General features: G+C 45.6%; 2 protein-coding genes across 2 annotated transcripts in view; both read right to left on the minus strand.

Annotated features, from left to right (window-relative positions):
* The window catches only part of LOC119421085, a gene marked incomplete at its 3' end in the record, with an annotated part of 641,076 nt that overhangs the window by 54,129 nt on the left and 571,153 nt on the right, over positions 1–15,794 (minus strand).
* Positions 7,728–10,879, minus strand: LOC119421310. The gene is made up of 3 exons (XM_037688717.1): positions 10,814–10,879; positions 7,859–9,810; positions 7,728–7,738 (listed from the first exon to the last, which is right to left on the minus strand). The coding sequence occupies exons 2-3, from the start codon at positions 9,786–9,788 to the stop codon at positions 7,728–7,730; spliced, it is 1,941 nt and encodes a 646-aa protein (XP_037544645.1). The 5' UTR covers positions 9,789–9,810; positions 10,814–10,879.

Consider the following 15,794-nt stretch of genomic DNA (forward strand, 5'->3'; position numbering starts at 1 on the left):
AGGAGTCATCAGGACTCTGTATCACAGAGCAGACAGCGTCCCCACTAGCTCAGGAGCCAGGCAGAAGGAGAAATCCCACACAAGACAGGCTCTAGAGCAATGTGGATATCCTAACTGGGCCTTCCTGAAAGAAGAAACCCAAACAGGACTCCAGTCAGCCATCAGGTGAAAAGGAGGAACCCAGACCCAGACCAGTGGTCATTCCAGATGTTGAGGGAGTATCAGAGAAACTGAGACGTTTATTTTCTAAACAACGTCCCAGTGGCTTTTAAACCCCAAAATACATTAAAGACTGGTTCATCCCAAAGATCCAGTCCCCCGGCACAAACAGAGTAATGTTGTGTATGTTGTTCAGTGTCAGGAGGGTGATCAGTCTTACATCGGGGAAACTAAACAGCCACTAGCCAAAAGGATGGACCAGCACAGAAGATCAACATCATCAGGCCAGGACTCTGAGGTCTACACTCATCTCCAGGCCAGCGGTCACTCTTTCAGGGATGAAGATGTTCACATCCTGGACAGAGAGGAACGATGGTTTGAGAGAGGAGTAAAGGAGGCCATCTTTGTGAAAAGAAACCGTCCATCATTAAACAGGGGCGGAGCCTCCAGGTTCAACTGTCCCCCTCTTACAATGCTGTGATTGCTAGTATCACTCAGCCCTCTGTGAACAGTAAACAGCCATCAGGTGCTAATGATCCATTGTTAGGCTGATGGTCCTTCTTGATCATGTGATCAGCTGGTTTTGGTTGTCAGCAGCAAACTGGTTGATCCACTCTGAGAAGGTGCTATTTAAGAGACTGAACTGAATACAGCACCTCAGACTGAGGAAGTCCTCAGGATGAGAGATGAAACGTTTCTACATTTTTTTGTTGATTTGCTTTGTTTTGTTTTTTTGAATGTCCAGAGGACCAGATTTAACTTTTTTAAATCATTTAACATTTATTTTCAATTTAAAAAAATACATGCAATTGTGTGTCATGTCCAATGGTTCTTTGAAAAACTGCGATAGAGCTTAAGGCAGGTGGGGGTGCTTCACCTTTACCACCCACACTTTGAAGTCGTCGTTCCAGGGAGTCAAACCGGCGACCTTCCGATCACAGGCCCACCTTCTCTAACCTCTGCACCACCACTCCCCCGTGAAAAATAAGATTCTAATAAAGAATTCCATCTTTGGCATCAATGTTCTTCCGCACTGAAGGCACAGGAACCGGTAGTTGAGACGGCGAACAGAACTCGGTTCTTCCCGACCCGTCCCCGGCTGACACAAAGAACTGAGACTCGGACTTGATCCAGCTCGTTTTATTCACAGGGTTCAGTCAAGAAACAGCTGATTGAAGGTCACCTGAGGACAGAGAGTGTTGGGAGTGAGGAGACGACTCGTGCACGTTTTAACCAAGTTCTGTTAGACTGTGCACGAACGTCCAGCCAACAACGCGTTCATCCTCCGGTCTATAATTAATTTATTCATCAGGCACTTGGTGGGAAATCTCAGATTATTTACAAAACCTCTGAACTTTTATAAATTTCATATTTCACATGAAAATATATTTATTTGTTACGCGGAGTTCACTGGCTTCAGATTGTCGTCAGCTAAGGCGGGGGCCTGCGACCCACGGCTCGGGGGCCGCACGTGGCTCGTTGTGGCTTTGACCAAACGTGAAGCTGGTTCTGAACGCTGAACCACAGGGCCGGGTGAAGGAAACGGACAGAACGACGAAGTCGAGCTGCTGAAGCTACACGTGTTCTGCACAATTATAAAATATAAAAACACAAAACTCGACTTCTATTACACAAAAATCAGAAGTTAGATAAATAAAGATCTTTGTCTTTATTAGAGGAAATAAATTAATTTACAAATCTGGCCAGTTCTTGTATCTCTAATGGCGGTTAAAGTTTAATCTTTATTATTTCTAGCTCTATAATTAATTGAACATAAATATTGTAAGACTGCATAGATTACATTTGATCAAAGGAGGAACAAATGTTTTCTGTCCCGTCATCAAAGTTTGACTTTGTCGTCCAAACTTATTTCACTCGGTGTCACAAACTACCGGTAGTTTATTTAAAAAGGTTCAGATGTTGAGTCTCGTGAAACTAAGATTTAATTCATAACTCAGTAAATTGATCAGTTGTTGAAACTAAGAACTTATACCTTTTTATTGGGGGGGGGGGGGGGACACATCTGGAACATCAGGCTGTAAAAAGTCTGAACCTGTCAGAAGTAAAGACGGGCACCGGTTCAGCACTCTGTCTAAAACTAGTGGAAGGATTTCAGAATAAAGTTCCTGAATGAAGACTTTAATCTCCATCATCTGCAGTTCATAATCTGATCAACAGATTAGAAGAATCTGAAGAAATCGTTGAGCTCAAAGGACGAGGCCCTCAGGGGCCACTGCATTAAAACCAGGTCTGGTTCTGGTTCTGGTCTGGGCTCAGGACAGGAACCCTTCCACAGATGTGGAACTGTTCTGAGGTCAGATGGGTCCAAATGTGAAGTTCTGTTTGGAGACCACAAACACCACGCCCTCTGGACTAAAGAGGAGACCAGCCAGGTATTGAAGCCTGCCTCTCTGATGGTATAGGGTTGCATTAGTGCCTCTGACATAAGAAGCTGACACATCTGGAAAGACTCAATGAAGAAAAACATCTGCAGGTTTTAGAAGAACATCTGCTCTGTCTAGGACTGCTGAAGAGCTGGAGTCCATCAGACCAGGAGACAAAACCTCCAACATCTGGTCTCCTCAGGTTCTCCAGAACCTCCAACATCTGGCCTCCTCAGGTCCTGGACCTCTACAGACTGGTGTTAGAAGAAGAGGAGATGCTTCAGAGGGAACTGGACGTGGTGTTTCTGCCATCAGGTTCAAATGACCTCACTGAAAATAAACCGGTTCAACATCTGGTTCAACATCTGGTTCAACATCTGTCTGTGAATCAAATCACTTCCATGAAAGTTTGAATCGAAGCTGTTTTGATGTAGAGAACGACCCGACTGCTCCACGGCTGCGGTTCGAACCCGTCCTGAACGTCCAACGCTTCAGGAGCTCCTGCAGCAGCTCAGGAGCAGAAACCTGTTTTTCATTGTAGAAGATAAACCCCCCCCCCCCCCCCCCCCCCCCGCCAGGATAAGGCTGACACGGTAACCGCAGCAACCAACTCCTCTCATAGTGCAAGGTAACGATTAACGAGCTAAAAGAAATCAACTCCGGCCAGAGGAGCTCTGGAGGACGTTGTTCCTCCAGATCATTAGACTCCGACAGTAAGTAACTTTTTCTGAACATAGTTTGGAGTTCATACAAAAACTGATGGAAGAGTAAAATCTAGACGTTATAAATAAACGTTTTGTGTAGACACACTTTTGGTTTGAGTGACAGGAATATAAATATAAGCACCGCTGCACGGCCGACCCGTACAAACAGACGGTACAAAATAAGATTACAGTGTTTTAGAAAAGTCTCCACGTCAGCGTATCCAAGTGATCTTAAATTAAAGCCAAATATACACAAACTATAAAAAATGAAATCAACATCCAGATGTTTTACCCTCACAATCTACAGGAACGTTCTGAATGAGGCGACTCGCACCGGAAGACGAACGAGCGGGGAAAGTTTCCGAGTCGCCTCTGAAACTTGAACCAAACTGATTTAAGACGCGAAGTCGTTTCTTCGTCCGGTGGTTGACGCTTCACAGTTCGGGCGTTTCCACTCCATCAGGTGTCGCTGCCGGTGGGCCGCCATCACGTCCTGACTCGTGAAGATCCTGCCGCAGAACCAGCAGGGAAACTTGGAGCCCGAATCCCGACCCGGAGGCGCAGAACCCACGACCTCGTACTTCTTCCTGCTCAGCCGGCGAAGCCTCAGCTTCAGGGTGAACCTCTCCTGTACGGCGGCGTCCGGCGCGCCGCCGGTCCGACTCGAGAGCGAGCTCAACGTCCGGCGGGACAGAAGGACCTTCTGGACCTCCCTGTGCCTGCTGACCACCTCCATGATCCGGGCCACCTGGGGGGTGTCGGCGTCCGGGTGGTTGAGCACCACGACGGGCTGGTCTCCTGCCGGACGTTTCACCAGCTGACAGGAGTTTATGGCGACGAGGTTCAGGGTTCTCTCCTGGTGCTTTGGGACCGGCTGCCACCGGAGCCCGGGTCCTGGTGAGGACTCTGTGGATCCACCTGAAGGTACCTGGATCCTGCTGAGGAGATCTGTGCAGGAACCTGAGGAAACATCTCCGGCTTCTACCTCCTCCACCATCGGCTCGCTCCGTTCTGTAGAAGCTTCAACGCAGGAATCTTCTAAATTAGACTCACCTGAAAAAAAGATTAAAATAACTGAAGAAGCTGAACTTCCAATGAAAATACATGATGGATGCTGAAAAACAGCTAAAATTAGCTAAAAAAATCATGGAGCTGAAATGGAAGAACAAGCCTACATTAGCAGAAAGAACACAGATTTGATGAATTAGATAAGAAGAGATGAGCACAGACATTAGGAACTCAGCTAAAAAAGACAAAATTAGCAAAAATTAGCTGAAAAGGCAGAAAGAATCTTAAACTACAAGAAGGAAATGGAAGAGGCTGAAATGAGCTGAAAAAGGTGGAATTAGCTAAAAAAAAATCTAAAATTAGCATAAAACAGCTAAATAGTAGCTGAAATATCACAAATGCCTAAAACTAACCGAAAAAAAACTGAAAGAACATAAGCTAAAATGAGCTGAAAACGATGGAATAAGCTGAAAAAAAAACTAAAATAAGCATAAAACAGCTAAACAGTAGCTGAAAGTAGCAGAAATAAGCTGAAAGGAGCTTAACAAGCTGAAATAAGAAGAAAGACGTTAGAAGAAGCACAAACATGTTGCAGTTAGCAGAAAGAACCTGAAAGGATCACAAAACAGCTGAAATAACAGCTGAAATAACAGCTGAAATTAGTTTAAATTAGCAGCAGGGAGCTGAAAGCAGCTGAAGCAGAACAAAATGTGAAAGGAGCAGTAAAAAGTTGTAAACAGATGTAAAGATTTGAAGGATGGAAAATGAGCTCAGTTCATTTTCTATGAGAGAAAAATGTCAGAAAAGGCTAAATATTTCAAACAGCTAAAGTTGCACCAACACTAGAAGTCAGAGCAGGATTGACCTGAAAGAGCCGAATGTTTTGATTCATGATTTGTTGAAATATCTGAAAACCGTACAGAAGAGAACTGGATGAGAACTGGATGAGAACAGTGAGAACAGTGAGAACTGGATGAGAACAGTGAGAACTGGATGAGAACAGTGAGAACAGTGAGAACAATGAGAACAGTGAGAACTGGATGAGAACAATGAGAACAGTGAGAACAGTGAGAACTGGATGAGAACAGTGAGAACTGGATGAGAACAGCGAGAACAGTGAGAACTGGATGAGAACAGTGAGAACTGGATGAGAACAGTGAGAACTGGATGAGAACAGTGAGAACAGTGAGAACAGTGAGAACAATGAGAACAGTGAGAACTGGATGAGAACAATGAGAACAGTGAGAACTGGATGAGAACAGTGAGAACTGGATGAGAACAGCGAGAACAGTGAGAACTGGATGAGAACAGTGAGAACAGTGAGAACTGGATGAGAACAGTGAGAACTGGATGAGAACAGTGAGAACAATGAGAACAGTGAGAACTGGATGAGAACAGTGAGAACAGTGAGAACTGGATGAGAACAGCGAGAACAGTGAGAACTGGATGAGAACAGTGAGAACTGGATGAGAACAGTGAGAACTGGATGAGAACAATGAGAACAATGAGAACTGGATGAGAACAATGAGAACAGTGAGAACAGTGAGAACTGGATGAGAACAGTGAGAACAGTGAGAACTGGATGAGAACAGTGAGAACTGGATGAGAACAGTGAGAACAGTGAGAACGCTTGACTCAGACAAAAAGAAACTTCCTGCAGAAAGGTTGAAGCGGTCGATGAAGCTGCAAAACTCCAACAGAACTTTGAAACAATCTGAGCTCAGACAAAACGACGACATCTCAACAAGTGAACTGTAAAATCATAAATTTTAAAAAGGTTGAAGGTGCTGCCAGCAGCTCAGTGTGGTCACCATGGCAACAACACACCTGTTTCTCACTCCTACTGTAAGTTTTAACGAGAGGCTCAAAGAAGCAGACTGAAAAGTAAGCCTCAAACAGAGGCTGGGTGAAAACTAGAAGTCAGATCTAAACAAGTTTTAAGCCGCGAGCAGCAGAAGACTCTGACGGTCACTGGTGTGAGTTTTACTGCGTCTCGAGTGTTTTATGGAAATTTAAAACGCCTTTCATTCCCTGACATGACTTCTGTTGGGACTTGGAGAATTTCATTCTCGGTTTGGAGGAGAACGTTTTGATCTGAAGTAGAAGTGAAATGTTGTGAAGTCTGGGCGTGTCCTCTGCTCTCCGGGATGATTGGAGAGAAAACAGAGTTACGTGGTGACACGCAGCAGAACATGGAGATGTTTGTCTGGACCAAGGAGCTGTGGATGCAGGAAGTTTCCAAAGATTCCATCATTTCATGCAGCTCAGAAGTTCTTTTGACATCAACGGTTGGTTCATTTAACAAAGTCAGGTCCTCTGGACGGATTAAAAAAATTAAAATTAAAAACTTGTTGAAACATTTCATCTTTCATCCAAAGGACTTCTTCAGTCTGAGGAGCTGCAACAAACTCGGTTTTATAAATAGAGGCTTCTCATGGTGGATTCACTCATCTGCAGGTCAGAGGTCACTCTCTCAGGGATGAAGATGTTCACATCCTCGATGGAGAGGAACGATGGTTTGAGAGAGGAGTAAAGGAGGCCATCTTTGTGAAAAGAAACCGTCCATCATTAAACAGGGGCGGAGCCTCCAGGTTCAACTGTCCCCCTCTTACAATGCTGTGATTGCTAGTATCACTCAGCCCTCTGTGAACAGTAAACAGCCATCAGGTGCTAATGATCCATTGTTAGGCTGATGGTCCTTCTTGATCATCTCTCTGATCTGCTACAACTGTATGTCCCACCACGCTCCCTGAGGTCAGCGGACCAGTTGCTCCTCACAGTTCCAGGAACTCGTCTTAAGCGCAGAGGTGACAGGACCTTCTCTGTAGCAGGACCAAGACTATGGAACGAGTTGCCTCTGCTCGTCAGTTAGGCCCCTCCCTCTCGGTTTTCAAGTCCTGTTTAAAAACTCACTACTATTCAGTAGCTTTCAACACCAGATGATCTGTGTTTGATCCTGTATGCTCCACACTGGTTAGTCGTCATTATCTGCATCGTTTTTATGTCTATATTCTGATTGACCTCATTTTGTATTTTGCTTTGTGTGTTACCTGTTGTTCTGTCTGTACAGCACTTTGGTTGGCCTTGTTGCTGTTTTAAGTGCTCTATAAATAAAGTGGTGTGGCATGTGAGCAGCTGGTTCTGGATGTCAACAACAAACTGGTTGATCCACCATGAGAAGGTGATGTTTATAAGACTGAGCTGAATACAGCTCCTCAGACTGAAGAAGTCCTTTGGATAAATTATGCAACGTTTCAACAAGAAGAATCGGACCTGACTGAACTGTATTAGAGGTTTAAAATGTTTCTGTGAGCCGTTTCAACTTTGAAATGTCTCACTTGTGGAGCTACTGACGGGGCTGGGTTCATGTCCATCATGTTTCTTCTCTCCGTTCAGGAGCTGAGATCTACTGCTGCCAAACGTCTCAGCGTTTTCCATCGAGCTGCAAGTTTTGGTGAATAATTTGCACGTGTTACTTTGAACCTGCACAACAAGACGCGTGATCAAAACCTCTGAACACGAGGAGCTGAGTGTTTGTGTTGACGCAGCCATGCTAACGTCCATGAAGTGCTGGCGTGTACAAACCGTCGATGGTCGACTCACCCTCAGGGTTATGAAGAATCCCAGCAGCGGTGAAACTCCGGTCCTCTGATATTGGACCGTCAGAACCCGTTTGGGTGTTTTGGAGCTGCAGGTCTTCACAGCTCGTATCTTCTGTCCCAGACGTAGCCCTCTGATTGGTCCAGATCGTTCCATCAGCTGATCTGCTCCTGCCAACGTCAGCCTCCGAGGGAAGATCTGGCTCCTCTGAGTCGCCTGGCGTCTCTTGGCGAGTTGAAGATCCTGCAAGTGCTGCAGGCCTGGTTCTATCTTCAGGTCCAGATGGTTCCACAGAGCAGCAGATAGACTCTGATTGGTCAATCAAAGTCCTGGTTCCAGGGGCTTCCTGAAGGTCAAGGCTGAAACAGTCCACTGCGTCATTAAGAAGTTCTACTGTGTCTGGAGCTGCAGGAGGACAAGACGGTTCTTCTGGAGATGAACTTTGTGAAGCCCGTTGCTTTTCCTTCAGGACAACCTTTAAGGCTTTTGTATGGACTTTTTTAAACCTGGACTTTCTTCTTCGTCGTCTCTTTTGCTTCTTGCCTCTGGACAGGACTCTGCCGTCAGACGTCTTCTCCGTGGCCTCGTCTTTTACGTCACCTGAACTACGGGGATTGTCGCCCACGGTGTTGCCTTCTACGTTCGTTTCTCCGTCCATCTTTAATTCCTGATTTTCCCGGTTCTCCTGTGTTCCAGCACACGAAGACGGCTCAGCCGCCGAGGTGTCACTGTGCAGTTTATGTTCCGCCTGCGGACGATGACTTTCATCCCTCCGGTTGAAGTCCCGTTCATTTTGGTCCCCTGCGGCACTTTCGAGACAAACGACTTTCTTATCAGCGGACACTTTCAACCGTTTGGCGTAATTCTGAGCTACGGTTATCTGGTTCTTGACCGTGAGGACAGCGAGGTCCGCCGTGTCGATGCTGTTCTCCGTTTGGTAAAGGCTCATGTCCGGTGGAACGTTTGACAGAACGGTTTTCAGAGCCTCGGTCCACTTCTGGTCGGTGTCCGCAGCGACGGTCTCCATCAGAAACTGCTGGGTCTCCTCGAGCGTCGTCTGCGGATCGGACAGGTGGCAGTACTTGTCCAGGAACTCTCTCCCCGGCAGAGACAGGCAGTCCTGCGGCAGCCAGCGTGTCTCCCTCACCGAGCTTCTCGTCATCCTGGTTTTGATTCCAGGGCTTGTGTTATTTGGTTTCACTGAAATGGAATGCAGTCGCCTCTTCCTCTGGTTACCGTTCTGACAAACGTGACCAGCTTTGACGCCTTTGGCGATCGACAGTTTCTCACACGCCTCAAAACCGCAGAACGGACTAGCCTGAGTTTTACCGTCCTGCTCGTCTCCAGCTTCCTCCAGGTTCAATTTATGTCCATAAATGTGTTCCAGAAAGCCTCTCAAGTCCCCCGTGGAGAACTTGCGGCATGTTGCACAGGAATATTTACCACCTGGGCAGTGATACATTGTCAGGTGTGCGCAGAACTCGGGCCATGTGCGTGGAACGTTGTCGTTGCACATGCTGCAGCTAGAGAACGTGTCCTTGTGGCTTAAGAGATGAACCTGAAGGAAGGAGAACTTGTTTGTGCTGAAGGTGCACGTGTGGCAGGAGAAAACCGGCGGGCTCCCCCTGTGTTTTTCTTCAAAGTGTCTCACCAAGTCTTTTGGAGCGTACTCCGAAGTGTCCTTGCACTGAGGACACAAGAACCTGAGTGAACTGTCGTGTTCCTGGGGAGGTTTGTTTGGGGGGAGCCACGCAGCGCTCTGCTCCCACTCTGCTATCTGCTCTGGGCTCTTCTTATCTGCACTTTGCACGGCTGGGGGCCGAACGGCAGCCTTCCTGAGCTCGAGACGCTTGTGCCAGGTTCTGTTCTTCTTCTTGACGCCATGCTTGTGATCTCCAGTGGAGGTGGCAGCACAAATATCCACCACATCCATGAGGTTTGGCTTCGTCTGGTTTCTGAAAGTACAGGAAAACAAGGAATTAAAAAATAAAGTTTTACGGCAAATGCAGCTAAATCTTGATGAGCCTGTTTTATAAAACATCAGTAACAAATAAACAGCGATCATCCCTTTAAAAAAATGCATATCTCCCGCCGTCTGTCAGGCCGAAGTTACGCATTATTTAAGTAATAATACTGTGTAATGGGTGGTGCTCCAATTATGTGTTGTGGATGACTCTCAGCTACTACCATGTCAAATTTTAGCTCAATATTTTAAAAATTGTCTGAGTTGTGTCCACTTTAGTGTTTATAAATGCCAGTTGGCCGTGGCAGCCATCTTGAAAAGGGTGGACTCCTTCAGTTGAAGCTGATGTACAGAGAGGAACACAGTTTGGTTCCAATCTGTCCAGTAGGTCATGGGATATTTTGCTAACAGACAGACCAGAGAGGACAACCAGCAGCTGTTCGTGCCATGTTCTTTAAAGTTCACCTGCTGTTGGCCTTGGATGACGTTACCACTTAAATCCTGTAAATAACAACAACCTTGGATTAAAAACCAACAACCAGCTGCAGGAAGCTGCACTGCAGAGGACAAACGGTTTATGAACGAGCCGTGAAGGAAGTGCCAAGAGAAACTTTGTACAAAACAGTTAAAACTCAAACAAACCCAGAGTCGAGTCCCTCAGTCTGCAGGTGAACCAAAGTCCCAGAACCGCTTTGATAAATATTCACTCACATTCAACTCTACCAGCTCCAAAAACGCAGTAATGCTTTAATATTTAATCGCATGTTGCTGTTTAATGTCGGAGCCAACTGCTCACACAGAGACGTGAACTAAGGCGACGCTCAGAGACTAAATAACTTGGAGGACGAAGCAGCGAGGCGACGAAGTTCCGCCGCTCCGACCAAAATTAACCCCGCGGCCGCTTCTTCACAGGCCCGACCGGCGGACGGAACCGATGGAGAATAAACGCGGAGCTGCTCAAACTGTTGTTCCGATTCATTTATTTATTTTATTACCTCTTTTCTCCTTTTGTGAAGAGCTTGACAGCTCAGCGAGTGGCAGCCATGATGGTTTCATCCGGGGATTTACGATGCTGTGAGCTGCTTTAGTCGTTAGCCTCCGAGCTAACAGCTAAAAACATGGCTAAACACAGCTGTTAGCCTCCGAGCTAACGGAGCAGTTAGCCTCCGAGCTAACAGCTAAAACATGGCTAAACACAGCTGCTAGCCTCCGAGCTAAGGGAGCAGTTAGCCTCCGAGCTAACAGTTAAAACATGGCTAAACACAGCTGCTAGCCTCCGAGCTAACAGCTAAAACATGGCTAAACACAGCTGCTAGCCTCCGAGCTAACAGCTAAAACATGGCTAAACACAGCTGCTAGCCTCCAAGCTAAGGGAGCAGTTAGCCTCCGAGCTAACAGCTAAAAACATGGCTAAGCAAGCTGCTAGCCTCCGAGCTAACAGCTAAAACATGGCTAAACACAGCTGCTAGCCTCCGAGGTAACAGCTAAAACATGGCTAAACACAGCTGCTAGCCTCCAAGCTAACAGCTAAGCCCCACAGAGCCGTTAACTGAAGAAAACTGGTCTATGTGGTCATTTTACCCACAATACATTTGTAACAGAATACAACGTAAAAATAGGCAAAGCAGGATAATTCATTCATTCAACCTTTATTTCTACAGGTAAATCCCAGTGAGCCTCGAGGACTCATTTACAAGAGAGACCTGGTTTCAACAAAGAAAGATGACAACAATGGACAACAGCAACAACAACAATAACAATTGTTTAACAACAATAAACAGTTATAAAAAGTCATACTGCAGGGTTTGGTTTTTTTTTGTTTTGTTTTGTGTTTTTTTTTTACAAATAGGATGGCTAAAAGAAAAAGGTAACAACAACAAAAAAAAAACATCTAGATTCTAAGGCGAATGTAGAAAACTAAAAACAGGAACATGTCTGCACTGGTCCCTGCCAGGAGTCCAACAGATTCTTAAAGACACTTAGAGAGGTCAAGGTCGAGAGCTTCAGATCTTTTTACAAGATATTCCAGGAAACAGGAGCGGAGTAGGAGAAGGTCCTTTTGTCTAGTTCAGTCCTCACTGAGGGAACACTGCAGGTAATGATGTCCTGAGAGCGCACGCTGTAGCTGCACTCACACAGAGACATGTAGGAGGAGATGTATGAAGGCAGCAGACCAGGAAGTGATTTAAAGATGAAAATGTACCAGTGGGAGAGTCTGTGTAAAGTTAATGATGTCCAGTTAACCAGTGGATACTGGGTGCAGTGGTGGGTACGGTAGTTACAGCCAGTTCTGAATCTTAGTGCACCATGATAGACAGCATCCAACATCTGCAGCATCCAACATCTGCAGGGTTCTTGTAGGAGCGTTCATGTAAATAATGTCACCGTAATCAATGGAGGGAAGGAAAGTCACAGATACAAGGTGTTTCCTAGCATTCAGGGTTAGACAGGATCTGTTTCTGAAAAATAAACCCAGTTTAACTTTCAGTTTCTTTACCAAGTTTTCCACATGGAGCTTAAAAGAGAGATGTGAGTCGACCAAGATACTCAAATATTTATAGGATCCAACAAACTAAATGGGGACACCATTTGAGGATAAAATCGGAGGAAGAACTGCTGGGACCGACTTCCTATTTGAAAAAAACATCCCTTTGGTTTTGTCGGCATTTAGGACAAGTTTGAGGCGGAACAAATCTGTCTGGATGATGTTGAATGCAGATTTCAAAAGCTGGAAAGCCTTAGCAACTGTTTTAGCTCGACAATAAACAACTGTGTCATCAGCACAGAAATTTATGGATGCATTAGGGATGTAAAAAAGTTAAATCTGGTCCTCTGGACATTCAAAAAAACCCAAAACAAAGCAAAACAACAAAAAATGTAGAAACGTTTCGTCTCTCATCCTGAGGACTTCCTCAGCCTGAGGAGCTGTATTCAGCTCAGTCTCTTAAATAGCACCTTCTCAGAGTGAATCAACCAGTTTGCTGCTGACAACCAAAACCAGCTGATCACATGCTCAAGAAGGACCATCAGCCTAACAATGGGTCATTAGCACCTGATGGCTGTTTACTGTTCACAGAGGGCTGAGTGATACTAGCAATCACAGCATTGTAAGAGGGGGACAGTTGATCCTGGAGGCTCCACCCCTGTTTAATGATGGACAGTTTCTTTTCACAAAGATGGCCTCCTTTACTCCTCTCTCAAACCATCGTTCCTCTCTGTCCAGGATGTGAACATCTTCATCCCTGAAAGAGTGACCGCTGGCCTGGAGATGAGTGTAGACCGCAGAGTCCTGGCCTGATGATGTTGCTCTTCTGTGCTGGTCCATCCTTTTGGCCAGTGGCTGTTTTGTTTCCCCGATGTAAGACTGATCACTCTCCTGACACTGAACAGCATACACAACATTACTCTGTTTGTGCCGGGGGACTGGATCTTTGGGATGAACCAGTCTTTAATGTATTTTGGGGTTTAAAAGCCACTGGGACGTTATGTTTAGAAAATAAACGTCTCAGTTTCTCTGATACTCCCTCAACATACGGAATGACCACTGGTCTGGGTCTGGGTTCCTCCTTTTCACCTGATGGTTGACTGGAGTCCTGTTTGAGTTTCTTCTTTCAGGAAGGCCCAGTTAGGATATCCACATTGCTCTAGAGCCTGTCTTGTGTAGGATTTCTCCTTCTGCCTGGCTCCCGAGCTAGTGGGGACGCTGTCTGCTCTGTGGTACAGAGTCCTGATGACTCCTAACTTGTGCTCCAAAGGGTGATGGGAGTCAAACTGCAAATACTGGTCTGTGTGGGTGGGTTTGCGGTACACCTCAGTTTGCAAATGTCCTCTATCAGAGACTGAGACCTCACAGTCCAAGAAAGCCAACCTGCCATTTTTTACATCTTCTCGTGTGAACTTGATGTATTTATCCACAGAGTTGATGTGGTCAGTAAAATGTTGGACTTCCTGAGATTTAATTTTAACCCAGGTGTCGTCAACATACCTGAACCAATGACTTGGTGGTGTCCCTGAAAAGGACGTCAAGGCTCTCTTTTCTACCTCCTCCATGTACAGGTTGGCAACAATAGGAGAAACTGGAGACCCCATAGCACACCCATGTTTCTGCCTATAATATTGCTCCCCATATGTGAAGTAGGTTGACTGCAGGCACAGTTTCAAGAGTTGACACAGTTGTTCTGTGGAAAGCGTGGTCCTGCTGCTCAGAGTGGTGTCTGATTTTAATCTTAAACTGACCACCTCTACTGCATCATCAACAGGAATGCACGTAAAGAGTGATGTGACATCAAAAGAGACCATTGTTTCATCAGTCTCCATGATGACATCCCTCACCTTATCCACAAAGTCCATGGTGTTCTGTATGTGGTGTTCTGAGCTGCCAACTAAAGGGATGAGTACAGACGCCAGATATTTGGAAACATTGTAAGTGACAGAGTTAATCATGCTAACAATTGGTCTTAAAGGTACACCCTGTTTGTGGATTTTAGGTAAACCATACAGACTAGGTGTGGCCTCCCCTGGGTACAGTCTGTGGTACAGAAAACGGTCAATAGCCTTGTCCTGCTCCAAAACTTTCAGGCAATCTATTAACTTCTTCTTGTAACCACTTCCTGGATCTCTTTTCAGAGGTTCATAAGTGTTTAAGTCACTAAGGAGTGTCATAACTTTCTCATGATAGTGTTTCTGGTTCAAAATCACTGTGCACCTTCCTTTGTCTGCTGGGAGAATGATGATGTTTTTGTCCTTGCTAAGAGTGGTGAGTGCGTCCCTCTCCTCTCTACTGATGTTGGAAGGTGGTGGTTTGGCATTGCTGAGGCAGGCTGAAACTTTGATTCTGAGCTGTTCTGCTTCACCCTCTTTCATTTTGTTGTTGCAGATGGCTGATTCTGTGGCTGTGATCATCTCCACCAGAGGAATTCTACTTGGTGCAACCACAAAGTTCAGTCCCCTGGCAAGAATCTCTGTCTCCGGCTGGGTGAGCTTCTGTCAGATAAATTCTTCACCCACTTTTCTGTCTCCCTGGCATGTAACTGACTACTGGAGTGTTGTCCTACACTGAATGTGTTGTTATTGGAATAGTGATGGTGTTGATGAGTTATTAGTAAGTTAAACTTGTTTTGTTGTCGAGTCTTGGACTTGACATGCTGTGCTAAGCGTGCCTGATCTGTACAGTCCATCACTTGCTGAAGTGTGGTCTGATCTAGACACGTTGTTAGTTTCTGTTTAATGTGCTCTTCTTTGGCCTTCAAGGCCTCAATAGTAAAATTGGTCTGTCTCACCCGTTCATTCAGCAGCTGGGTCTGTGCCTTCTGAAGGATCTTGCTTGCCCGGTGCCCGCTGACCAAAGATTTTAGTTCCAGGCTCTTGGGAATGATGCCACTTTGTCGACATCTGAGGTTGAATCGCAAATGGTTCCTGTAGTCGGCCCTCTTCCTTGCTGTTTTCTCAAACTCTCTAACTAGTTTGAGGCAATCCTGGCCAAAGTGGTTCAAAATATCCTGATGCATGCTCAATAATCCAGGTAGAAAAATCTAAAAAAGTTAAATCTGGTCCTCTGGACATTCAAAAAACCAAAAAACAAAACAAAGCAAAAAAAATGTAGAAACGTTTCGTCCCTCATCCTGAGGACTTCATCAGTCTGAGGTGCTGTATTCAGCTAATTCTCTTAAATAGCACCTTCTCAGAGTGGATCAACCAGTTTTGCTGCTGACAACCAAAACCAGCTGATCACATGGTCAAGAAGGACCATCAGCCTAACAATGGATCATTAGCACCTGATGGCTGTTTACTGTTCACAGAGGGCTGAGTGATACTAGCAATCACAGCATTGTAAGAGGGGGACAGTTGAACCTGGAGGCTCCACCCCTGTTTAATGATGGACGGTTTCTTTTCACAAAGATGGCCTCCTTTACTCCTCTCTCAAACCATCGTTCCTCTCTGTCCAGGATGTGAACATCTTCATCCCTGAAAGAGTGA

This window comes from Nematolebias whitei, chromosome 1 (genome assembly GCF_014905685.2).
Source record: "Nematolebias whitei isolate Nwh7 chromosome 1, NemWhi1, whole genome shotgun sequence".
Classification (NCBI taxonomy): domain Eukaryota; kingdom Metazoa; phylum Chordata; class Actinopteri; order Cyprinodontiformes; family Rivulidae; genus Nematolebias; species Nematolebias whitei.